Raw genomic sequence first — 26,663 nt, forward strand, 5'->3', positions numbered from 1 at the left:
TTTACATATGTAACTGAATGTGTATATACTTTTTTCCCCATAGGCATGAGATGTCAAAAGAATATTAGTACCTGGAATAAGAAGCAGCTGGGAAGCTGTAAATTCTAGAAAATAACCGCTTCTAGTATCTTCCTTCTGTGTAGGTCATAACTTAAACCCTATGTGACTGATTTATTTTGTTTATGCTTGAAAAGAGTGGGGAAGAGAATTGTTGAAGAGGGTACTGTGACTTTGGGATAGCTGGTCTCCATCTAGGATGTCTTTTATCCTCTCATTTGTACTTTTCTAGTCTGTTTTTGCATTTGCTACATGCAGAAGATAAATTGTACAATCCTAAATGTAGATTTGACATGGACCAATTGCTGCATACCAGAAGTTATACACCCCATAAAACACTTCCTAAAAGCTCTGAATTGCTGGGTATCTCCTAGCAGCTCTCCAAACTCATTTGAAGCAGGACAGACCTCTTTGTCAGGTGGGTATGGTCGAGGTAAGCATGGGTCCTGCCAGTATTTGAAAATTATAAATACTTTCCTAAAGAACTAGAATTGTATTGGATAATTACAATTAAGCAGAGAATAGGCCTTAAAGAGACAAGACAGGGCTTCCCTGGTGGCGCAGTGGTTGAGTGTCCGCCTGCCGATGCAGGGGACACGGGTTCGTGCTCTGGTCTGGGAAGATCCCACATACCGCAGAGCAGCTAGGCCCGTGAGCCATGGCTGCTGGGCCTGTGCATCTGGAGCCTGTGCTCCGCAACGGGAGAGGCCACAACAGTGAGAGGCCCGTGTACCGCAAAAAAAAAAAAAAAAAAAGAGACAAGACAATGCTGTGAAGAGCATTCAGCTATCAGGAAACCAAAAGAGTAATTAGAATAAGTTACAGACTTATTTAAAAGAAAAGCCAAATGTGGAAAAATATAGGAAATATTAAAGAAAAGGGGAGAATTAGTACTATGAGTGATAGGTCCTCAGTATTTTGTGGCTGGTTTCATGCTCAGAGAATAGTGAAGGTAAGAAAAGCCAAAAGAGTGAGTAATAAAATGGCACAAGATATTTTATAAAAATGTTCATTTCCAAAGTAAAATTTGTACGGCAGGAAGACTACCAAATTATTCCAAGTCTAACTTCAACTTCTTCGATAGAGTTGACCATGACCTCCTTCTCCCTAGAAAGGAGGATGGGCTAAAGAACCTCTTGGATTTTTTTCTGGAGTGTTTTCTGACACCAAATGACAGAGGTGTTTTGTTTTGTTTTGTTTTTCTCACATCAACCAATTCTGCAGTACCAACTGGGTGTCCAACAACTCAGTTCAGTTCTGACACTATCTGGAGTTAGCCCAGACTCCACAGATTATGGACTCAGTCCTACAAGACTGTCTCCCTTACAGGTACCAGCTACAAACGGGGTGCCCACGCTACCCACATTTCTGCTTCCCACAAGCTCCCCGTCAGCCTCCATAACTCATAGAAAGACTCACAGAACTCAGCAAACTGCTTTACTTACTATTACAGGTTTGTTATAAAAGCTATAACTCTGGAGCAGTTGTATGGAAGAGATGCACAGGGCAAGGTAGGGGAGTTAGGGGGACATGGAGCTTCTGTGCCCTCTCTGGGCACTTCCAGCACTCCCACGCCCTCCAGCACCTCAATGTGTTGACCAACCTGGGAGCTCTCCGGACTCCATTGTTTAAGGTTTTATGGCGGCTTCTTAGGCAGCTATGATTGATGAAATCATGGCCATTCATTGATGATTGAATTCAACCTCCCGTCCGTCTCCCCTCCCTGGAGGTTGGTGGGTAGAACTGAAAGCTCCAATCCTTCAATCACATTTTTTGGTTCCTCTGGCTACCAGCCCCCATTCTGAAGCTATCTGGGGGCCCACCAAGAGTCCCTTCATTAGCATAAACTCAGGTAAGGTTGACAGGGCTCATTATGAAGTACAAAAGACACTCCTTTCACTCAGGAAATTCCAATGGTTTTAGGAGCTCTGTGCCAAGATCCAGGGCCAAAGACCAAGTACATTTTTTGGTATAGCACAGACCACATCTTGCAGTTCCTCCCATAAACTAAGTCCGGGGCCTCAGGGGATTGACTCCTTTCTGAGACCAAATTAGACTTTTGGAGCTATTGAAAAGCAATGCTTCTCATCTTTTCCAGGAGTTGTTGGAGAAATGAATACCCTACAGTGTGTTTCAAAACTTACGAACAAAGCAAAATAACACAGTTTTAGTGAGTTTAAAATCCTCCATTGCATGGAAATGGTTTGCCCACATTGAATTTTACCTTCTTTGCATCCTGTGATTAACACAGGAGTTTGCTCTTGACTGAATTCATCTATGCCCACATGTTAACAGATGGTCTCTGCCTTCTCCTCCTCCATTCTGAAAAGTGCTTTCACTTCACGCTGAAGGGTGTTGGTTGTTCTTGCAGTACTCACAGCTGAGGGAGAGTGCTTGCTGTGAACGCGCTCTCCTTAGGTATCTCTCTGTGAACGTATAGGTGAATTTCACCAGCCTCCTGTTTCAGGGTGCTCACAGCAGGGCACGGCCAAGATGGCTCAAGTCATCAATGCTTTGGATCCTTTCAAAAAATAGATTAAAATAGCCATGTGGTAGGCAGGAAATGCCCCTCCCCCAAAGATGTCCTCATCCTAACCTCCAGAACCTGTGCATATGTTACTTTACATGGCAAAGGGGAATTGAGGTGGCACTGGAATTAAGATTATACTGAATTATCTGGGTGGGTTCAATGTCATCACAAATCCTTAAAAGTGGAAGGGGGAGCAGAGGTCAAAGGGATGAGATATGAGAAGGATTCATCCTGCTGTTATTGGCTTTGAAGATGGAGGGAGGAGGACATCAACCAAGGAATGCTTGATGGCTTCTAGAAGCTGGAAGGGACAGGAAATGGATTCTCCCCTAGAGCCTCCGGAAAGAAACACAGCCCTGCAGACACATTTATTTTAGCCCAGTAAGACCCATGTTTGATTCTGACTTACAAATTTTAAAATAATATATTTGGATCGTTTCGAGCCACTAAGTTCATGGTGATTTTTTATAGCAGCAAGAGAAAACCAATACAGCTGCTATTGTATCTGAGCTAATAATTCTCAGATAAACCTATTTGTCATTTCTAAACAGCAAAAGGTTCCAGTCTAAGAAGTACAGGTTTGCACGAGGAGGGGCCCATATTGGTCTCCAAGTCCCCTTGTTCCTTTCCTGAGACTGTGCCTGCGAAACATAGACGTGCAAATGACAATTAATAAATGACAATTAATAATTTATCTGTTATAAAACCAAGATGTTTTTTCTTTTTCTTACCAAGTTTTAGAGTGGAGAAACCTCAGTGATACTGTGTCAGAAGTTACCCAGAGTAGGTATTTACTCTCCTTAATACTTGTGTTTGGGCCATACATATTTCTAATAGTGTAGCACTGTTTAAATACCCTCACCCCCAATCAGCATCATAAAGAAGTTATGGGAGGAATGAAACAACTGAAACTTACTTTGTTATCTGCTTCCATGGGTAAGTTCCCGGAGGGCAGGAATTGGTTCTCACTGATTGTCTTATCCCTGGTGTCAAGTACAATGCCTAACACGTAGTAGGTATTCAATAAATATTTGTTGAATGAATGTTAAATACACAATTGTTTTGACAAGGGGGTAACAAGGAATATCTTGAATTTAGCAGTGCATTATTTACTTTAATCTATGTTTCCTTGCTTTCTCTATACCATAAGGCTGTTGTATAGATCACTGAACTTGAAGCCAGTCACTTGCCAAAGGGTCACTAAGCAAACTATGGAAAAATGAGAAATGATGCTCCCAGCTCAGTGCTGCCCAGTCCTGTTTCCTAAAATACACAAGTCGATTGCCAAATATGAAATATGAAGGCACAGGAATGAAAAAACGTATATATATTAAGGCAAATTTTAAAGAAGTTGGAAGTCAGAAAAAAATTAACCACATTGAAAGTATGAACACACTGGAGTGTTTTCTTTAAAATATCATAATGAAAGGCCATGCCCCACAATTGCTCTTAAAAAAGAAAAACATACTTCTTGTTAGAATCACCTTGTGATTCTCTGTGTTTTTCAATAGATGCTTCATTTTCTTCAAAGAGGAACATTCATAGTCAATTGGTTAGAACTTCCATGTGTTCACCAGGGAAGAGTTTATCTCAAAACTATAGGACTAGATCTGATCTTGTACTTACGTGAAAGTCATCAATACTCTTTGTTTGGGGTTTTTGTCTCTTTTCTGCTGACCCTGTGAAATTGTTCCTGAGAGCTGAATGAGAATTAGAATGGCAGTTAACTACTTATTAAAAGTCTCTAAGGAGGGTTTTATGATTTACTCTGAAACATGGGTTAATCTCAAGGTTCCAAAGTGTATAGGGACATTATTTTCAAATCATTCAGCTACCTGATTTTGAGGAGTCATTGGTGCTTGGTGAGGGGCTGTCCAGAAGTTCATGTATTGAGAGGACTGAGCACGGGGAGGACAGGGGCTCATGGTAGCCTACGATGATGCTTGGTTGAGGCTTCAGTCAGTGAGCTTGAAAAAAAAAAGAAAAAAAGCATTACGCAAACAGAGGAAACCCTAAAGTATTGCTTGTAAATTACTTGTTGCCCGTTTAGTTCAGGCAGCGATATGCGCTCCCAGAAGCACGATGTGCACACAAAGCTATCGGTATTAGTAACGAAGTACAAACTGTAATGTGAATATTTGGTCGCATTGCTGCTTCTCACATGACTAAGGACAACATTTTGGACATTGGGTTAATAGTTTTCAAAAGTATGATGTCAGAAGTCAGTGTCTTTCTGAAAGGTGTGGCTCCCCACCCCGCAGATCTTCCATTTGCCATTCTACAAATGTGTCTGTCTCCCTTTTAAGACAGCTTGGCTGATCTAATTAAATTCACTAGAGGTTCATTCTCTCCAAATGCTCAGCAGAAACAATTGAGTCATTTGACATTTCTGGAAGGAGGGCATGGTTTCAAATCCATAAAGCTACACATAACGAGGGGAAAGGATGGGAAGGAATAAGAAGACAGTCTAACATTGACACAAGGGCTTTTTGCTGAGCCTGGGAGAGCTGGGCTGCTGGTCCAATCCTGACTGCAGGGGCAGCACTCAGGCTGTCAGGCGGCAATGTGCCGGTGAAGACTATGGTTGAAGCAACCACAGAGGGTCTGGAAGCCTCAAATGTCTAGTGGTGGTTCTGGCATTATGGCCTCTGACCCTGGTCCAAAGTTAAACCTTCTTTGGAAAAAAAAAAAAAAAAAGCATTACCCAAACAGAGGAAACCCTAAAGTATTGCTTGTAAATTACTTGTTGCCTGTTTGTTTCAGGCAGTGATGTATACTCCCAGAAGTGTGATGTGTACACAAAGCTATTGGTATTAGTAACAAAGTACAAAGTATAATGTGAATGTTTGGACACATTGCTGCTTCTCACATGACTAAGGACAACATTTTGGACATACTTCTCCATCTTTATGATTTGTCAGTAACATACTTTAAATGGACAACATAACTCTGCAGGCTAATTGAAGCTAAACCTCCTGACAGCAGTCATATATCCTTCCTTCCCAATCTCTGAGCATTTAAGAGTTGTGCTATACGACATAATTTTAAAAGCTAGTTTCGAGAGACACTCTAGGATATTTACATAGAATGTTAAATTTTTTCATCAACATAGTTATGAAAGTGAGCATTTCTCTGAAATAACTTGAGTCATTAGTCATGTTTCTAAACCACCCAGAACACTACTTCGCACCTGGAAGTTGACTTTAAAAAAATGAAATCACATGTAATGATTACACAAATATAAATCCTATAACCTGAAAAATTCAGGACATTTTAAAATGACTTTTTTGATTTATATTCTTGTCATTCAGATGTCTCATTCTGTTTCCATATTTGGCCCTTTAATAAAAGTCAGCGATGCCCCTCTACATTCATTTGTGTGATAGGTGAATCTTTAACGTAAACGACTGTCTTCTGTCACTTGTGGATTTATTTCAATCTCTTTTCCCATCTGTCTCTCTACAATGCATGAATTCTATGTTCCTAATTCCCAAAAAGCAACCAGCACGGTTTTAAACTATGTTGCTAGCCAGCTCAAGTTGTCTTTCAGATGATTTGATTAAAAACTACAAAAGAACTACTTTCAACAAAAGCTTCTTATAGTGGAACGCAAACATTTGTGAAGTGGGTTTGCAGTACTTACCCTGCATTCACAGCTTTAGAGGGAAATATATGCGGAGAGGAATTAATCACAAACTAAATCCCACCCCTAGGCCTCCTCATACATCTATCAAGGAGGTTTACATGTGCAGTGGCTTTTCTACAATCGAATCTTAGTTACACATCCCTGTTTTCAATATCTCATACGAAAGGCAAGACATGTTTATTTACTGAAGATATAAGAAGAAAAACAGCAATGTTGAGTCAATATTAAAATCATCATAACAAGATAACCCAAAAAAACAAGGCACATTCATAAATCCTAGTCATAGAGACTTACCCTTCTGCGAGCTTGTTCTTAAAATTAATCATATTGTGATATGCAAATGAAGAGGCTGCCCTTTTTTGACATTTGAATAATAATGTGGTGGGTCTGGGATATTTGCATCCACTTTATTATTTACACACTCATAAAGTTTGGATGTTTTCCGCTTTGGATGGCATAGCTCTGAAAGCAGTTTTTCTCTAATCTGGGAAATAAAACAAACGGTGCTTATTAAAAGTGAACTTTTATGCCTAAAGCTTTAAATTCACAAATCCTTGTAGCACACAAACTACAAACAGTTCTGGGCTTTGTTAGTAACACATGCTATCCTGGGGGACAGAGGCAGGAGAGCGCTTCCGTGATTGAGCACAGCCTTGTGAAGAAATGGCGGCATTAGAGACTTTTTTTCCTCTAACACTTCTAAGGAGTAACTTACAGCTTTTTGCCATAAGAATGTTGTGCTGTTGAATGAAACAGCGTGTATAAGGTGATGTCCTAGCGGCAGTCGCAACGTTCAGTTTCTGCCACGTTTTTCGCCGTTGTGCATAACTCAGCAGAGCACAGAGGAAGTGCTCCCTGGCTTACCAGAATTTGAACTTGAAGTCTCTGATCTAGATAATTTTAGATACTTTGATTTCATTATAGAAATTCCTAGACTACTTGTGGGATAAAACAAATGCTAAGACCATATTGAGTTTCATCGAGCTGAATTAGCAGAAAATAAAGATAAAATGCCTTTCTATTTAAGCACACGATGATGTTTTAATTGTTACAGCATTTGGCATGCCTAATGTATACAATTCTTGACATTCATACAATAACAAAAGAAGGTTGTTTGGGATTTTTCTTTTATTTCCTAGTGTCTCCTTTCCTCTCTAGGATTTCTCCCACCCCCATCCCAGCCCTGGCTTTTAGCTCTCCTTTCATTTCTCCATTTTTCTATAAGGAAAAAAAACTCTAGGCAGCAAAGGGATATATGTAAAAATACCTCATTTCGATGTAGAGAGACCAAGGCTGCTTATTACCTAGCTATGATGAACAGACCACCACGGTTGTGACAACTGATGTAGATGCCTCCAGGGTAAAACAAAGGTTTACATATTACACAAGCAATTTAACTGTTTTCTAAACAGATTGCCAAGACAGTGGGAGTTGGCAGCCCACACTGTGTTTTAGGTTTTGGAGACTTGGATTAGAAGTCACTGCTGATTACGAACCTTTTTATTTGTCTTCTGTGAACTACAAGCAACCTAGTAACCCAGCAAAGAATTCTTCACAGCACTTAAACTTGTCTTCCTAGCTTCCCCAGATTACATACACAAATCACTTGACAAAAGTGGTGTAAGGGTCTTGCGTATAGATAACCACACAAGACAATTGTCTTGTTCTAACCCTTAAAGAGTTCCGCAAAGTGAAATGTTTTATAATCCTTTTTGTGCAGTAGGCAAGGAAGAAAAGAAAAGAGTTTGGGCAAAGATTATCCAGGAGAAAGAAAGAGACTCTTTTGGGGGTTCCAGTTGAAACACAATAAAGAACATAATTAACTTCACAATTCTTTGTGTTTTTCATTTGACTGCAGGGAGGAGATGAAAGAGGACTGCTAAGCCTTGCATTCCATCCCAATTACAAGAAAAATGGAAAGCTCTATGTGTCTTATACCACCAACCAAGAACGGTGGGCTATGGGGCCTCATGACCATATTCTCAGAGTTGTGGAATACACGGTATCCAGGTACCACTAAAAGACATTTCATCTTATTTTCTCATTATCTCTTTATAATTTTTTGTTTAAAAGTTACAAATAATTAACCATCAGGTGGCAATAATTAAACCCCAATCTCCATCTGGCTTAAAATCCTGTGTGTGTCTTTAAGGAAAATTGCGAAAAATGGTAGCTTTGCACTTCTCCACAATTCTCTTTCAACTTAAAGGCTACACTTTGGAAACCTGGAGACTAACACAATTTTTCAGTAATTTTTATTGGCTACATTTTTCAGTATGTTTGCTTATTTACGTGCCATGTGTTTGCTTCCCCCTTTGTGCCCTATTTACTTTCCGTGGGTTCACCTTACGTCTTTCACAATCATGGTTTGTTTCCTCCCCACCACCTAGAAAAAATCCCCACCAAGTTGATCTGAGAACGGCCAGAGTATTTCTTGAGGTCGCAGAACTCCACAGAAAGCATCTGGGAGGACAGCTGCTCTTCGGTCCTGACAGCTTTCTGTACATCATCCTCGGTGATGGGATGATCACGCTGGATGACATGGAAGAAATGGATGGGTTAAGGTAAAAATAATCCAACAAAACAACAGATGCCCCTTGATGGTAAAATGTTTTAAGTGAGTTCTATCACTTATGTCTTTGAATGATATCACTCAGTTAAATATTCAACTTTTATTATCAGCATCTGCCTTTATAACATGAAGAGGAATTCCAATACATATGCTGTTATAGTATTTTTGAAAGTCGCTCTACTGAGATGTCCTGAAACGAGTTCCTGCTGTGGGGTTTGTGCAGTAGCTGCCCTGCACATCCCTGCTGCCTTCGACACTCTACCTAATGGACCAGCATTGTCCAGCGGAGCTTCCTGGGGGACGTTAAATATGTGGTTTGGCAAAAAAAAAAAAAAAAAAAACATTTTAGAGGACGGATACCAAAAGCAGCGCACCACCAAGGCTGCAGCCTTCAGCCACCGTCGAGCTGTGTCTCGGTGCTGTCACGTGTCTGAAGCCAAACTGCCCCTGGTTTCATTTCCCACGATATGGAATTTGGAACTTTAATAATTTTGTCTCAAACGGGGGACGGGGTGTGGTTTTTTAGCCATAGGGCAACTTCCCTGAATTGAGTGTAGGCGCAATACGTAACAAAAACGGAAAGCACTTACGTTGTCCTCCGATTCCTCAGCGACTTCACAGGTTCCGTGCTCCGTCTGGACGTGGATACTGCCATGTGCCACGTGCCTTATTCCATACCCAGGAGCAACCCGCACTTCAACAGCACCAACCAGCCCCCGGAAGTGTTTGCCCACGGCCTCCACGATCCAGGCAGGTGAGAACACAAGCCCGTCCTCTCTCCTGCCTTACAGCAGGGCCGGGATTCGCAAAGTGGGGAAAGAAGGAGGGTTTCCGGGCGCGGAGCAGCTAAGAGTGGTATCCAAGGTTATGCCTCTAAAATTACACTGGTTCATTATCTTACCCAGTATTTTGCTCTCTTTCTTCTATTAATGTGTGAAGCAGACGGAGAAGGCAGATTAGACAAGGCAGAGGACAAGTTCACAGAGAAATATCTCCTTAACATTTTGGAGAGTTATTATTGGATAAACACTGGTGGACAGGTGTCATGATGAAGACTTTAATCTGAACAGTTCAGACAGATAATAAACTTGGTCTCCTTAAACTGCTCTAAATGTTAATTTCCTTATAAATACATTAAATGAGGATGGTAATAGCCACCTTGCAAGGATGCTGTAATGATTAAATACAGATCTATAAGTGAAGAATCAAATAGAGTATCTGACACACGTGATGGATTTTAAATAAATTATGGTTCTTATTATCATAGCTTCACTTAACAGATGATGACACAGTGTCATTTGGAAGGAATTGAGCTAAATGTTAACATTTTTTTACTTGCAAGAAATTACAAATACTGAAGGAATTCAGACTGACTGTTTACTACAATGAACCATAAAGAAAGGACCACTAAGAAGAATGTAGAATGAGACATTTGGGGTATACTTGAAAAATGCTAGGAAGTGTAATATAGCAATTCTATGATGAAAGCTTTATCTAATCTGTGGTCTGTTACTCATACTAAGGGGTATCTGGCCACATTTATTCATTTACTAGTTATTATTGCTATTTAATATTTATTGAGTGTTCACTACATGCAAGGTGAGTATTTCTCGAACTTCTTCTTTTTATAATCCCTCCTGCCCTTCATCTCCCTTCCATCAAAGTCCAAGTCTACAGTTCATTTCCTTTTTGGCATCTCAGCAGATCTTAAAATCTGGGCGACAGGGACTACTTAAGGTGGGTTCAGGAAGTGGATGAAACTGTCACATTCCATTCCTAGAGCTCAGAACCCGGCAGAGACCACCACAAAGCAGCACTTTGAAGTCGAGCAGCCTGAGTCACCACAATCCCACTGGAGCCTTCATGCAACCTTCCCGGGGGGGTCCCGACCCTCAGTGTGAAAACACAAGGCGAGGTGCCTTACAGACCTTACGTGTGGCAGGACGCCTGTGCTGTGGAGTCTCACCTCTTCCCGTGATAGAGGGCTGAAGAGTCTGCCTCCCTCCAAGAGTATTTCAAGCAAAGGAGGATTTAATAAAGCAGAAAGGGAGCTAAAATCATTATTGGCTAAAAGTAAAGCTGGCTCTTATTAAGCACCTTGGTGCAGAGTAGCAAACCACGTGTCATGTGCCCACCATCTGATCGGTAACTGTCAGCCGCCACTCTGAGGTAGCTGGCATCAGGCACCTCCCCCTGCCTTTTTTTAAAGACTTTAATCTTTAGATCAGTTTTCAGTTCCCAGCAAAATGGAGCAGAAAGCACAGAGATTTTCCTGCCTCCTCACCTACATAACCTCCCCCACCCAAGTGGTACATTTGTTACAATTGATGACCCTACACTGACACCTCATTACCACCCAAAGACCATAGTTTACGTAGGGTTCCCTCCTAGGGTTGTACATCCTATAGGTTTGGACACAGGTATAATGACATGGATCCACCCTTACAGTATCATACTGAGAAGTTTCACTGTCTGCGCTCTTTTTTATATGAGACTAAAGGTTAAAAAGGCCAAGTGGTTCTTGGTGGATTTGATATTCAGTCAGAGCTAGACCTCATGGTCTCCAGCAACTCCACCTTTGGGAGACCTGGCCAAAGGTCTCTTTGCTCTTTCTTTGTTAGAAACACAAAGCTTTTTTGGTCAGAGTTTCTCCATTTTCAAAAGAAAAGCGGTACAGGAAAAATGTCTCGCCCTTCATGGACTTGGTTCCACCTTAAGTCACAGCAGGCCTGTGTCAGGATCCCTGCCAGACGTTGTATTCTGCGAATCATTGAATTAATGAGGACAAGAGAGTGACTGCGGCCACAGAACCACTAACCCATCTTCGGCAGGTCAGGCTAATGTGAATAGGATCATTTGGAGTCAACGGGTTTTGTTTCACTGTTGTTGTTGCTTAAATAATTGCTGCATGTGACTCTTACGTCTCTTAAGCCCCAGGATCTACTCTCAGATTTTCTTTTTAATTTTGTAATTTATTTAATAGCCCCAATGAATTTGTTTTTGTCATTAGTGTATTTTATTGGCCTAAAACAGTGATTCTCAATGGGATGACTTTGCCCCCAGAGGACATTTGGCAACATCTAGAAGCATTTTTGGGTTTCACAAATTGGAAGGAGGAGATCATGCTACTGACATCGAGTGTATGGAGATCAGAGATGCCGCTAAATATCCTATAGTGCTCAGAACAACCCCCTCTTCCCCCCCAAAAGAGAGAACTATCTGGCCCCAAAGGTCAATAATGCCAAGCTTGAGAAACCTAAATACAGTGCAAGACTGTTTTCCAGATTTGTGAGAACTTCAAAAATGTTATTCAACTTCATTCTTCCCCCAACCCAAACTCCCCATACCTAGTCACTCATTGACTTCAACATTCAACAAATATTGAGCCCCTCTTATATTCCTGGGTTTGAACTAAGGAGTAGAAATACAGTGATAAAGAGGTCGGAAGTGGTTCCTGTCCCCATGGACTTTACAGTCAGTGGCTTAAGTCACAGAAATATTCTGGCCCCAGATTGGGGGGTGAATACAAAGTCAGAGTCCACGTGAAAGACTCAATGGTTGTGGGGATCAGCTTTATCTTATTCCTTGAACTGGAGGGCATGCTTTCCTTCATCAGAGCAGCCCACACTTTAGAACGTAGTGATTCTATGTAAGAAACACAAAACTAATACGATAACTATTACAGGTTATCCGTGACTTATGATGGGGTTAAGTCCCGATGAAGCCATCATCAGTTGAAAATACCGTTAAGTCGAAAATGCACTTAATGGTCCTCACCTACCGAACATCATAGCTTAGTCTAGCCCACCTTAAACGTGCTCAGAACACTCATACCGGCCTACAGTTGGGCACAATCTTCTAACACAGAGCCTATCTGATGTTGAATATCTCATGTCATTTATTGAGTACTGTACTGAAAGCGGAAAGCAGAATGGTTGCAGGGGTGCGGAATCAGTGTCAGTGTATCGTTGTTTCCCCTCGTGATGCAGTGGCTGACCGGGAGCTGCAGCTGCCGCTGCCCAGCATCACGAGAGAGTATTGTACCACATGTCATTAGCCCGGGAAAAGATGAAAATTCACAATTGGAAGTATAGTGTCTACTGCATGTGTACCACTTTCACAGCATCATAAGCTGAATCATCATTAAGTTGGGGACCAAGTGTTCCTGGTGTCGCACGTGTTGCAGATGTGAATTGATGGTGCTGCCATTCTTACCCTTACACTTTACCAGTGTATTATACATGTGCTATTCCTTAACAACAGACTAACAAGTGTTCTGAGTCAGTGTGCACATTCATAATGGAGGTAGATACCAAGAGAAATTAAGAAATACACTCCAGAGATCATTAAACTTCAGCAGAGTAAGCAAACAGGATGTTTCCTTCGGTGGTTTTTAGAGGTTCCAAACTAAATCGCCCGTAGGATCCTTGCCAGCCCACAAAGGATTCCTATGTCAGGAATCTCTGGTCTGAGCTTAGAAGATACCCCGGTTGGAATTCATGGGTATCACCCCCATTTTGTCGCAGATGTGCTGTGGATCGACACCCCACTGACATAAACATCAATTTAACAATACTTTGCTCAGACTCCAATGGAAAGAACAGATCATCCGCCAGAATCCTACAGATAATTAAGGGAAAAGATTATGGTAAGTAGAGCATAATTTGTTGATTTGGCTTTCGTTTGGGCTTTGTTTTATTTTAATATATTAATTGAAGAGAAAAGGATTTCTGCAAAATGAGCATTTGGGAAAGCATCAAAATACTGGCCTAACCATGGTGAGGGCGTCAGTTGCTCACTTTTTAAAGGTCCAGTGACTCTTACAAGCTCTAGGGGTTCCATGTGGGTAATTACCTTTCCCATGGATTGAATGGTGCTCTGTAGGTCCAAAAAATTTAATGGACCTTCAAAAGTTAGCAGTTTATATTTTGCTCATCTGAGAATCGAGATGAATACCTTCTATTTATTTAATATATAAGGGAGAACTTGTCTTAACATCTTATATACAGAGGGAAAAAAACAAGTGTTGAAGGTAAGAAATTTCTCAATACCCAACGTACTAGTCTCAGCAATTAGGAAAATTATAAGTGTTTCAAATAAGAATGTATTTTTTAAAGGTGTTTATTTTAGAGAAAACAAAGTAATAGACTTATAAAAACATGGCTTATTTACCCAAGTCATGAAGATGGAATGTTTAGATCTTATTTTTAATAACATGATTACTAGAGTATTTAGAGATACATATTAAAATATAAGGTTAATATTTTTCAGTGTTTTTGTATATGCTCCTTTTAGAGGAAACAATATATCAAATATGATTATGATTCAGGGAATATAGTAGATGAAGATTATTAAATTGTTGGCTTCTTCTATTTATTCATTCAATACGGATATTTACTTAGTACCAGGAATGAAGCAGCTGTGTTGGTTCATGTGGTATTCAGTTATTTTACTTTTTTTTTTTCAGGTATTCATGTATGTGTGTGTGCATCTTATAACAGCCAAACCAAAGAATAATGTGGTTAGAAAAAACATCTAATGAGTCACTAGCTTGTGGGAATTTTGGTTATATTTGTAGATTAAATTCTGCAATCACATTAATTGGGAGTCAGCTGAAACTGGTTATAATATTGATGGCCTTACATTTATGTATTAAACACACAGCCACAGAATCCTTGAACAATGTGTATATATATAGATATATATACACACACACACATATATGCACATACATGTATAATTTTATTTGTTAATTATACCTCGATAAATCAGGAAAAAAAAAAAAGCAAATAGCCACATCCACAACGCTTGCTACCTGCCAGCTCCCGCAGTAAGCACTTTGCAAACTTCACTCATTTCATTTACAGAGAAACCCTATGTGGTAGGCACTCTTATTGGCCACATTGTACAAATGAGGGAACTGAGACACAGAAAGGTTGACTGTCATACCACGTAAAGTGACAGGATCTGGATTTGAACCTGACTCCAGAGTTCATGACCTTAGTCTTTCAGTTATGCTGCCTCTCAGTATCCTGGTTATTTAAAACATATCTGTTCTACTTTTTATAATATCGTATTCACCATAATCACATGGGGTGGGGGAAGGACTTTAGAATGACTGTCTTTCCACAGAAGCGTTTGCCTAAAATACTTCCTGTTGATAGTGACTTATTTAAGTACGTAATAAGTGATTTTCAGATTAATTTGCAGCTGACTTTGTATCTTTTCCATTGCAAGTGGCATCCCTGTATTCAAGTACATAACGACATGCCTGGAAAGACTGAGATACATGTCTATCCACATGTAATTCTGAAGGAATGACTGAAATAGACTTTGCTAACCACATAACTCTATAAACAGAACTCTTAAGACACTTTAAATGAAGATATTACTTGACTAAGTGACAGTGTTTTAAAATATGCAACAAATGTGGTTTTGAAGACCTTTTATGTACCATACCTTTATTTTCTTCAAAGCTTGAACTTTTAAACATTTTATAAAATTTGAGAGGCCTGGCTCAGTTTAGTAGGCATATGCAAAAGCATTTCTACAAAAAATTCAATATTCAAAAAATTAAGTATTTTTTAAAGTATTTTAGTTCTAAAGTCCATGATTTTGCAAAATACCAGATTCTAATGTCATTGAAAATTTTATACCTCTTGGCAGTTATAATAACAACAAGCATTTGCAGAGCATTTTTATTTCATTCCGCTATGCGTGGAAGCCCTTTACATTATATTTAATTACATTATATTTAAGAAAACGGGGTAATTATTTTCACTAAATATCTACAACAAGGACCCATCTTACGCATCATGGAACACATTTCAGAGTTAAATTACTGTAATAATTGTGGTGTGGCCTACATTACTTTTCCTGTATGAAAATACGTTTCATTTGATCTAATGTTATGTTTATTTATTTCCAGAAAGTGAGCCATCACTTTTAGAATTCAAGCCATTCAGTAATGGTCCTTTGGTTGGTGGATTTGTTTACCGAGGCTGCCAGTCGGAAAGACTCTATGGAAGCTACGTGTTTGGAGATCGTAATGGGTAGGTTTCCTGATACCACAGTTTGATAGATCAAATGACATATCCATTGATTATTGGGCAAACCATCATAAAATATTTAAATGATTGCCTCCTTTTGGAAGTCAGGTGTGGGACACACATAAATATTATTATTTACTTTTAGTTCCACCATGTTTGGTGGGATAATTCAAGGACTTCCTAAAAGATGCTTTTTAAACAGACTTGATCAAATTCATAAAATAATTTTTAAGAGCAGAGAGGTCTTCAGATAGACATTTCATATTATTTAGAGTCTTCCCTTCATCCTTAACATAAATTTACCATGATCACGAGTAAATTGAAAACTGTGGTTTTACATGAGTTGTATAAATATTTTAAAAATTATCTGGAAGGCTAAGAATTTTTGCTTTTGCCAAACTTTTGGGACTTTTGGCAACAGACCTTAATTTGTCTCTATTCATAGGAATGCTACAAAATTAAATTTTAGCCTAAAGTTTAGAGGTCACATTGTTGGTAATTATAAGAAACTCTGTGATGAAACCCAAAATAAGAATCTTGTTCCCCAAGTCACTGGCATTCAGGCCATATGGCAGAGCTGATATGCTTGGTCACTGAAAGGAACTAAAAAAGAGTACTGACCCCATGATCTTCCCCCATCCCTCTCTCTGATTAATAGCACAGCATGGAGTCTAGTCCTGGAGAGGAAGTATCATTCTCTGGATGAAGGGGAGGGCTTTTCTCAGACTCAGGTACTTTTAGTACCCCACCTCCAAACAAAATATTATCTTAAGTACTTTCTCTTCACATGGGAATTTCGGCGCATTCACACACATTATGGGCTATATTATTTTTCCCTTTAGAAGCCAGGTCTGTGGCACAACAATTATTTATTATGAGTTTTATTTTAAACATTTTATTGTGTTTTTCAGGCAAAAGCACATTTTCATCATAGGTTTCTGGTATGTTTTGTTGTAGGAATTTCTTAACCCTCCAGCAAAGTCCTGTGACCAAGCAATGGCAAGAAAAACCACTCTGTCTTGGCAACGGCGGTTCCTGTAGAGGTTACTTTTCAGGTCACATTTTGGGATTTGGAGAAGACGAGTTAGGTACTGTACAAACTATTTCTGTTAAGTTCCATTCTCAATCTTTGCCCAAGAGACACTGTTCTGCTCTGAAAAATAAGTATAACAATCTCATCCTCCATTTGTTGGAAATGTAACCTACAGCAAAGAGGACCAACTCAGTATTCTCTTCCAATAAACTTTCTCTGGGGGTCTTTAAACCTTATTCCCACCCACGCCACCAGAAATATGAAAGTAATAAAGCAGAAAACTGGGAGTCGGGAACAAAAGAGAATTTTTGAGTCTTGAAGACAGAAAATTTTAAATGTCTACTGATATTTTTGATGCAGCTAAGTCATCTGTTTATATTCTTTATCTGAACCTTTGCACTTATCCATGTCTCTTGGAATAAATTAAAATTTGTTGTAATCTGAATCTCAATTTTTTTTTTTTTTTTTTTTGCGGTACGCGGGCCTCTCACTGCTGTGGCCTCTCCCGTTGCAGAGCACAGGCTCCGGACGCGCAGGCTCAGCGGCCATGGCTCACGGGCCCAGCCGCTCCGGGGCATGTGGAATCTTCCCGGACCGGGGCACGAACCCGCGTCCCCTGCATCGGCAGGCGGACTCTTCAACCACTGCGCCACCAGGGAAGCCCCTGAATCTCACTTTATCCCTTATTTTTTTGCCCATCGAGGCATGAAATTTGTGCAAGATAATCTGGCTTTGTAGATCTGCTTTCCAACAGAATGGAAATTATCTTCTCATTGATAATCTCCAGGATAACATACAATTTATTTGTTGGTATGTTATCAAAATGTATGCAGCTTAACAATCAAAAAGAAGTTGATATTGGAATGTTACCAATCAAAGGGTGAAATGCTACCAATTTTAAATTTCAGAGATAAATGTAGTTTTCATAATGATTCCCTTTAAAGAATAATATCCAAACAAACTGTGGCTACCATGCTCCTTTAGCCTTGGAGATAAATTTCTAGGTGTGAAGAAAGAAAAGTTGTGTTTCTATCTAAATCAGAATTATTAATAATTTTAAAATATTTTTTTATAAATTTATTTATTTATTTATTTATATTTTTGGCTGTGTTGGGTCTTTGTTACTGCATGCGGGCTTTCTCTAGTTGTGGCGAGCAGGGGCTACTCTTCATTGCAGTGTGCGGGCTTCTCATTGCAGTGGCTTCTTTTGTTGCGGAGCGTGGGCTCTAGGCTCGCAGGCTCAGTAGTTGTGGCTTGCGGGCTCTAGAGCGCAGGCTCAGTAGTTGTGGTGCACAGGTTTAGTAGCTCCGTGGCATGTGGGATCTTCCTGGACCAGGGCTCGAACTCGTGTCCCCTGCACTGGCAGGCAGATTCTTAACCACTGCACCACCAGGGAAGTCCCTAAATCAGAATTATTTACTCTAAACATGCAGATTTGGTTTTCCTACATCAAACAGAGAATTCATCAGAAATACATCCATGCCATTCACTTAGGTTACCAAGGGACTCAGACAAGTTTCCTGAAACACAACACACAGATTTCAAAGCCACAGGAATATAAGGATTCAAAGAAAAGAAGTCCAATCTATCTTTCTCTTGTTCTAGCATTGAAAGCATCTTGCATTTAATTTTCCCTTGAAATTCTCCTACCCCATTCAAATGAACCAGAAAGATACCTTTTCTCGCTTAAATCTTCTGTAATTGTAATTTAAATGTCATTGGCAAACTCTGATTTTAAAATATAAATTAGGATCACATTGTTTGTGGCAGAGTTAGAGATGAGTATTTAGAATCATTTTGATGAATCATTTTGATTTCCCCAGACCTTACTGCCAGTGACTCACCATCATTCATCCTATTAGCATCACCCCCATTAAAATATCCAAATATCTGTCCACACTTAATACAGTGTTGGGAGGAGAACCAAGAAATGAAGCACATACAGTTCTTACTGTCCAAAAGCAACAACATAGTGTATATTTCATAATTAAAAATAAATATACTTTCACTCTTTAATGCAAAACTCTTTGGTTTTTAATTAAGAGCCATATATGAAAGTGAGTTCGAGCTTTTTTTTTTTTTTTTTTTTTTTTGCGGTACGCGGGCCTCTCACTGTTGTGGCCTCTCCCGTTGCGGAGCACAGGCTCCGGACGCGCAGGCTCAGCGGCCATGGCTCACGAGCCCAGCCGCTCCGCGGCATGTGGGATCCTCCCAGACCAGGGCACGAACCCGTGTCCCCTGCATCGGCAGGCGGACTCTCAACCACTGCGCCACCAGGGAAGCCCTGAGAGCTTTCATTTTTTGAAACAAAAAGTGTTGAGAGTCTTTTTTTCTATGTGTGTGTGTGTTTTTAACTATAAAATTAGGATGGGTTTGTTGTAAGGAGTAAATGCAGTAAACTACATAAAGTACTTGAAATAAATATGATTTTTTTTACTTACATTCCTTTGCCTTTTAACGTCATTTTAATTTTTTCTGTTGTGTCTGTGTTTTTAATGTAAATCCCATAACATCCTTTCCAGAAGTGAGAAAGTAGTAGGGTGTGCTTAATACACAATAATAAAGTAGAAAAGAGATATATAGACTAAATCAAGACCTATTTCATGAATGAGAACCAAATATAAATTTTAAAGCCTTGTAAACATATAATCATAAATATAGCTTCTAATTCCCTATTCATGTGATCAGTTCTATATATTGAATTATATGGAAGGAGTGGTAATAAACGAGAGCGGTTCTCTCCTAAGAGGGTACTCCATCTGTTGTAGTTCATTTTCAGGAACACAGCCTGGTGTCAGGAATCAGAGACATGGAGCTGGGATTGAGCAGAAGGGTCTCTCTCTCTCTCCCCCCAGCTATTTATTTAAATGTATTTTGTTTAAAAAGCTAAAAATTAAAAAGGAGTACCCAATGCCATCTGGCCTCAAATTATCAATTAACAGTAACAACTTGGTAACCAAACCTTTGAATCTTGGGTGGAATAAATAAAGATAAAACTTGCCATTCTACACTCATTCTACAACTATTTATTGAGCACCTATTCTGTGCAAAGCTCTGTTCTAGGAGTTGGGGATACAGGAGCAGATAAAGAGATAACAATCTAAACTGTTTTCATGAAATTTACATCCTAAAGGAGGACAATAAAAATAATTCTTAAAAAATATATTGTACACTAGTTGGTAATAAGTGCTTAGGAGGAAAATCTAGTTGTAAAGAGGGATAGAGATGGCTAGGAGTTGGGACAAATATACTTTTAAATAGAACAGTCAAGAAAGATGATATCTAAGCACAGACATGAAAGGGGAACAATGCATCTAGTGGTGGTCTACTGACAGGAGCCTGAGATAGGACCTGGGACAGATGCTGAGGTGGGAGGAGCCTGGGACACCAGGGGCCTGAGACAGGAGGCTGGGACAGGAACCTGCCTTGCATGTCCAAAGTCAGGAGGTGAGGCTAGAAACATTGCAGATGGGGTCAGAGCAGTAAGGGGGGGACACTGTAGGCCACTGTCAGGACTTACCTTTGCTGAGAGAGAGATTAGATGCCATTGGAGGGTATTGAAACAGAGGAGTGTGATCCAATTTATATGATCTAACTTGCCTTTTAAGGAATCCCTGCGACTGGTATGTTGAGAATAAACATAGAAGAATAAGAGTAGGAACAGGGAGATCAGTTAGGAGGCTGTTGCCATCTTCCAGGTGAGAGATGAATATCTGCTCGCACTGGAGTAATAGTGAGATGTGGGGAGAAGTGACCGGAATTTAGATGCACTCAGGCAAGTGATCTTCTGAGGATGTATGAATATATAATATATGTATATACGTACACATACCTACATACGCATACATATATACATACGTATTATATATATATATAATAATCTGCTAGGCAAAAGAAGGTAAGGCTTTGTAATACTGTGAATTAACATTGTATTTCTCTCTTCATAGGTGAAGTTTACATTCTATCAAGTAGTAAAAGTATGACCCAGACTCACAATGGAAAACTCTACAAAATTGTAGATCCCAAAAGGTGAGGTTTTTTTTAATATTCCGTTAAGTCAAGTAATATTCTCTCAGTTATTCCAGTGCATTCAAATTAGTGATGGAATCGCAATTAGCCCTCAACAAAGATGAACATTTCCGCCCTGCCCATCTGCTAAGTGCTCTCCTGAGAGACCCTCAGTTCCAGTCTCTGAGGCCTAGACTTGAACACCCTGAACTTTAAACTGTATTTCGATCACGTTCATGGCATCTTTGCTGTCCTCTGAAAGCAGCATTATATCTGTGGAATCAGGATCCTCACTTAAATGTCCGAGGAGGACCCCGATGTATGAGGCAGCGGCTTCCGCTCTCTTGTTGGAAGCAATAAACCCTCCTTTCCTTTCGAGAAAACCAGGAGCATTCTGGCAGACCTTAGTATGACTTTTGTTAGGTAATCGGGATAAGTTATTTCGGTAGCTCAACATTGGAACCTCATTTTATAACTGGATGCTCACAGCTTCTGTGACTAAACAAATGAAAACTGAAGAAATATTTTGTTATTTATTTCAGCAAAAGGAAGATGTGAACGTTTTAATCCTTTAGAGAATATAATTATCCGTCTCCAGCTCTTCTCTACCCACCCACCCAACTTCAACACACACACAACTTTCAAATTATCTTGAGTCATCATTCGTCAGTTGTTAATTTCATGGATAAAATCAGAACTCTCAGAAGCTGCTAAAGTTATATACTGTCAAATAGATATTAGCCATAATTTTAGAAACAATTATTATAGGACTTCGGTATCTTCACAAATACGACTACTGTGGAACGCCAGTAGTGGTCAGACCCTAGCTTTGCCGTGCTGTGAATTTCCAATTCTTTCTATGCTAACTTAGCTTCATGAGCCCATTTGAAAATTTAAATTTCAAGTCCCTTTTAGGAGAAAAAATTCCAATAATCTGCAAAGTTTACTAAGAGCATTCATTTAATTCCACTTTTAAAATATTTGTAGGTTATAAATTGTGTATGTTTTTCTGAAAAATTCACTGACTAACAAATGGAGATTCTTGTCCTTTTTCCATACCCTAAAACACTACCTTTCCTGAGAAAAATATAGGTTGACATTGGTGCTGCAGAACAAAAAGAGACCAAAAACGATCTCCCTGTGATAGAAGGCATCACATACACCCATCTATCACACAGTGATAATGACAGCTTTCCTTCCCTATTTAACAGTACACATTTTCTTTCACAGTAAGAGAAGTACCCATCTACACACTGTAAGGGTTCTTTTCTTCCTTGAGTGTGAAACCAGTGTCCTTCTGTGAGAAGCAAAGTAATGAATGAAAAATAAAATAGACACTCCGGTGCTTGTTGAAGGTGGCAATATTAAGAACAAAAATCAAACTAGTGTTAATTCATAAAATAGCATTCTAACGATTCAGAATGAGGTCTACGATTTCACTCAGATCTATTGCCATTAGTTTCAAAATAGCCATTTTTATTCCATTATATTTGTCAAAGTTGATGTGCTTTTGCAAGCTTTCTGGTAGTGTTATTAATTCTCACTGCTTCTCACAGAAATGTTTCTCTCTTCCTCTGGATTGTTTAGTCTGTTGGTGGTGAGTTGAGGTGAATTTTACACCTTCAGTCCATTATTAGTGTCTAATTACCAGGGCTGCCATGAGGGACCTTGGCTTTGTGATCATGGGGCCTCCTCTCGTAGGGTGGTCTCAGAGTGACATACCTGAAAGGCCTGACTTCTCATTATGGTGTCTGTTTCTGGTGAGTCGTGTCATGCGTGCGGCCAGGGTTAAGATGTGTGTTTGGTTTTCAGAAGGTGGGGGGATTAACAGAGTCCCAGAGACACAGTCCTTGTACACAGGCCCAGGCATACATTTCAAAATTAAACTGACTATAAGAAAACAAATGTTTTCATAAACATTTGTTGGGAGCCTCATGCTGTTTCGATTTGGAAGCCAACGTTTGTTATTATAGTAGTTCTCCCCAGATGAGTGGAAGTTCTATATAAGCAGACACTTTTTAGTATACGTGAACAGGATTATTTTGGAAACACGAGCTAATTACTAACCTAGCTGTGTTCAGGATGTCTGCTTCAGAGCACAACTGTTTTCCTAAAATATTTGAGGGAGAAATTGAAGAAAAAGCCTCATCAACGGAAAAAAATTATACACAGACATTTCTTGTTACATCAAAAAACCTAACTCGAATTAAAATCTTAGATTAACTGTATTCTTGTGGAAGAGCCCCAGACTTGTCAGAATAATGTTTTCAGAATGAATTTCAAACATGCAGTTGACTCATGACTCTAAAAGAATAACTACAAATCATAAAATTTTTATATTCTGTATTATGTATCATGGAAGTTACATTCCTATACACCATAAGATTTATGTTTTTTCTCTTTTTTCCTACACACACACACTCACATATAAGAAAAATGAGGGAGTTTTGAAACGATATGTAATATTCTTTGGTCATTTTGACAAAGGTAGACGAGGTCCCGGCATTACCAGCTCAGTCTGTAAGGGCAATCTGGTCTCAGGCTATGTGTTACATAATCATTTACATAAGTTTAAAATCACTTACGGTGGGCATCCTTCTCAGAAAAGGATGGCAAGATAACCTGTTATAAAAAAACAAATTCCATTGTTTGCAATCAAAAAAACAAAAATTCTATGAGAATACAACCAGCTTTCTCTATGGCTTCACTAGAACTCAGGAGTTTTTAAAGGAAAAGCAGAAAAGGGAGGAATTTTGCCTCCCTGTTAGAACAGGGATACCTTCAGAAGTGGAAGAGTCTCATTTCATGGCAGAGTGGAGTTAGAGGCGAATCAGTACAGTCAATCATTCAGCTTGCTGGGCCACTTTGCTGGGTCCCCCAAAGCCTCAAGTACTGGGTTCTGCATGCCCTGGTCTGGGATGCTGCTTCAGCCAGCAGATGTCAAGGCATTGAGGACAAGAGCTGGACACTCATTTCAGTCTCACTTAGTAGAGCCATCTGAAGCCTGTCAACATGAGGAAGTCTATCCTGGCAGGATAGGCAGTCAAACGGTCTTGTCTCTGAATCTTCCTTAGTGTGGACGCTGCATTGTGGCACCATACTGTGCTCCTTCGCCTGTCAGTAAAGTACAGGTCATCATTCTGCCTCTGCTACCTTTCTGTAGAGCGCTGTGAAGATAATTAAATATTGTATTTAAAGCATATGCAATTCTTTAGTACCATTGGTGTTCATTCCATGCATTCAAGAATTATTTGCGGGTGATCTCTCAACTTTTGAGATAGTGTTAGTTTCAAAATTGAGGTCAAGGTGTCCACGGAGTTTTAAAGAGCCCTGAGTACCTAGTTTTCGAATATCCAAGTCATGTCTTAGAGGCTTGGTCTTTGTTAAATCTTTTCAGAATCACACAAACGCTCCTGAGGGATGGAGATGAAAGAATTCTAACAGAGTTTTGAACTTTCCAAGCTTTAGTTTTATTTTATAGAACACAAATATTTTCACACTATTAAAAAAGATTCTTTAATTTTTGTTTCAGATGGACTTAAACTAAATGACCTTTTCTGACCTGGAAATGTTTCCAGGGTTATTTCTCCAGGAGTTCGTAAAATAAAATCATTCTTAAACATGTCGATTGAATTCCTGTGTACCCAGTCTTACACTATTTTAACACGTTGCTTATCTGTTAACCCCCTAAGTCACACAACCCAGTCCCTTAAGAGGTCTATAAATTAACAGTGCAAATTCCCGGCTTCAGAGGTCATTTTGCAGAAACGTCCTGTCCCCAGACTCTTGTGTGACCAACATCAAAAACTGCCCTCCTGTCTCCTCCCTGCCCCTCCTGTGATGACCCCACTTACTGCTCTTTGTTTATTTATTTGTTTATTTAATATCTTCATCCTACTCCTTAGTCTACTGGATGCTGACGTGTGCTTTTTTTTTTTTCTTCTCAAAAATCACTTCATGAGAGGAAATTATTTCTGTTTATCCTTCACATATGTCTCAGGGAGCCGGCAGGCAGCTCTGCCATCCTAAAGAAAGCCATGCATAATGGAGAAGGTTTAGCCCAATAAGCCAGTCTAGTCCCAATTCATCAGTCAAAGTTTTATGCAAGTGGCCTCCCTAGGTTGATAAATCCCCACAGTGCCTGTTGACCCAGCTGCCAAGTCCTCTTGCTGCAGGCGGTGTTTTCATGGCCACCCTGACAGTAATACAAACTGTTTAGCAGCTCCATTGACCTTTCAGCTATTAACAGGGACACAGGCTCGACGAGGGACTAGTTTTCAAACATGACAGAATTTCTTAACACTAGAGGTCATGAACAAGTATATGCCCTATAAAAATTCATTCAGCATGGTGGATGTGAAGTCTAAAAGACAAGGAAGCATGGTCCACATTTTTGCTATAATTTTTCCACATTTCCAATAACTAAAAAGAGTATACACTCAGGTGCCAGCTTATATTTTATTCTTAATATGCTATAGTTTACGTGGTAGTGCACAACATTTTTAGTGAACAGATCCTTCCTATGCTGTCAGATACCATCTGAAATTTTAAAGATATATTGCAGAAGAATGAGATAAGATCAAAGTCAAAACTTCTAATGAGTGGATGAGTATGCATACATAATACATGGTAATGGCCTAAGTGTAACTGGAATTTTATTCATATTTTACCAAGATTTGTGTGTTTCTGTATATACGCACACAAACACACTTAAACATACTCAGGTATTCCATACAAGGCTACGTAGAGCCATCGCCTATCTCAAAATATACACAAAATATGATACCATAATTTATGAAAAAATTTTCTCTAAACGCCCATGCTATTTTAAAAGTCTGTACTATAAAGCTTCTTATGTTTATATCCTATTTTCTGAAGATGTGACGTATGACCACAGCATTCAAGGGAATTTTCTGCTTTATACTAATTATAGTCCTTCTTAAATTATCAATTTTAAATGTTGAAATATCAGTTCCTAGAGTAATTGTGCAGATTGCTATGAAAACTTGATTGATCTGCCACTTACAAATGGCATTTGTTAAAAAGGCATAAAATGGAGAATATGAATAATTAAAAATATATTCTTCAAAAAGAGCCTCATTTGTTAAGAGCCTCTTAAAAGCATTTCTTTTCAATACCCATGTTTCTCCCCCACCTGGGACAGTGGTGGAAATCTGATATTATTAGACCTTCTGAATATCTTCTACTTTTATTGTGACAGTGGATCATCAGATGTTACAGCTCTCGAGATAAAGGCAGATTTAATCTTGCATAAAACAGCCACACAAATTTGCAAAGAGATGGTTTCTAGAGGAAGATATACTTTTTAAAGAAAAAAAACTACCTTAGCATCATTTTTTTACTAATTCATTTTAGTTGAGCTAAAAAAAATCTGTTGCTTAAATGACTCGTTTTTGTCAACATTGACAAGTGAATCAAAAGGTGTAACATCAAAATTTGTGAACGTGTCATCCTAATAGTCTTCAAAGAGAATTTAAACTGACATTTTTGTGCTATTTTAAGGGACAGAAAATCATTTCAAATTTTACTTCCCATTTAAAACATTTAGTGATATTTAAAATTTCTGCCTTCATAGAATACAAAATTAAAACACTAGTAGTCTACAGTTTTTTAAGTGGGAAAAAGATTTATTTTTTAGATGGCTTCTAAAAGAAAAATACTATATAGGCTTTAAGACTTTTGAATTATGTTGTAATCAAAGTGTTACTTAAAATGTCTATTTTCCCAGTCGCAGACATTTCTTATTA

The 26,663-nt window shown here is 39.2% G+C and overlaps 1 protein-coding gene across 3 annotated transcripts in view; it reads left to right on the top strand.

Annotated features, from left to right (window-relative positions):
* The window catches only part of HHIP (hedgehog interacting protein), a 95,463-nt gene that overhangs the window by 49,752 nt on the left and 19,048 nt on the right, over positions 1-26,663 (top strand). For all 3 annotated transcript variants that reach the window (XM_060012093.1, XM_060012094.1, XM_060012096.1), the window contains exons 5-11: positions 8,092-8,243; positions 8,624-8,797; positions 9,416-9,559; positions 13,332-13,453; positions 15,734-15,857; positions 16,812-16,942; positions 20,835-20,916. In XM_060012093.1, coding sequence (XP_059868076.1) covers positions 8,092-8,243; positions 8,624-8,797; positions 9,416-9,559; positions 13,332-13,453; positions 15,734-15,857; positions 16,812-16,942; positions 20,835-20,916 — 929 coding nt within the window. The remainder of the gene's footprint in view (positions 1-8,091; positions 8,244-8,623; positions 8,798-9,415; positions 9,560-13,331; positions 13,454-15,733; positions 15,858-16,811; positions 16,943-20,834; positions 20,917-26,663) is intronic.

Source organism: Delphinus delphis, chromosome 5, assembly GCF_949987515.2.
Source record: "Delphinus delphis chromosome 5, mDelDel1.2, whole genome shotgun sequence".
In the NCBI taxonomy this organism is placed as follows: domain Eukaryota; kingdom Metazoa; phylum Chordata; class Mammalia; order Artiodactyla; family Delphinidae; genus Delphinus; species Delphinus delphis.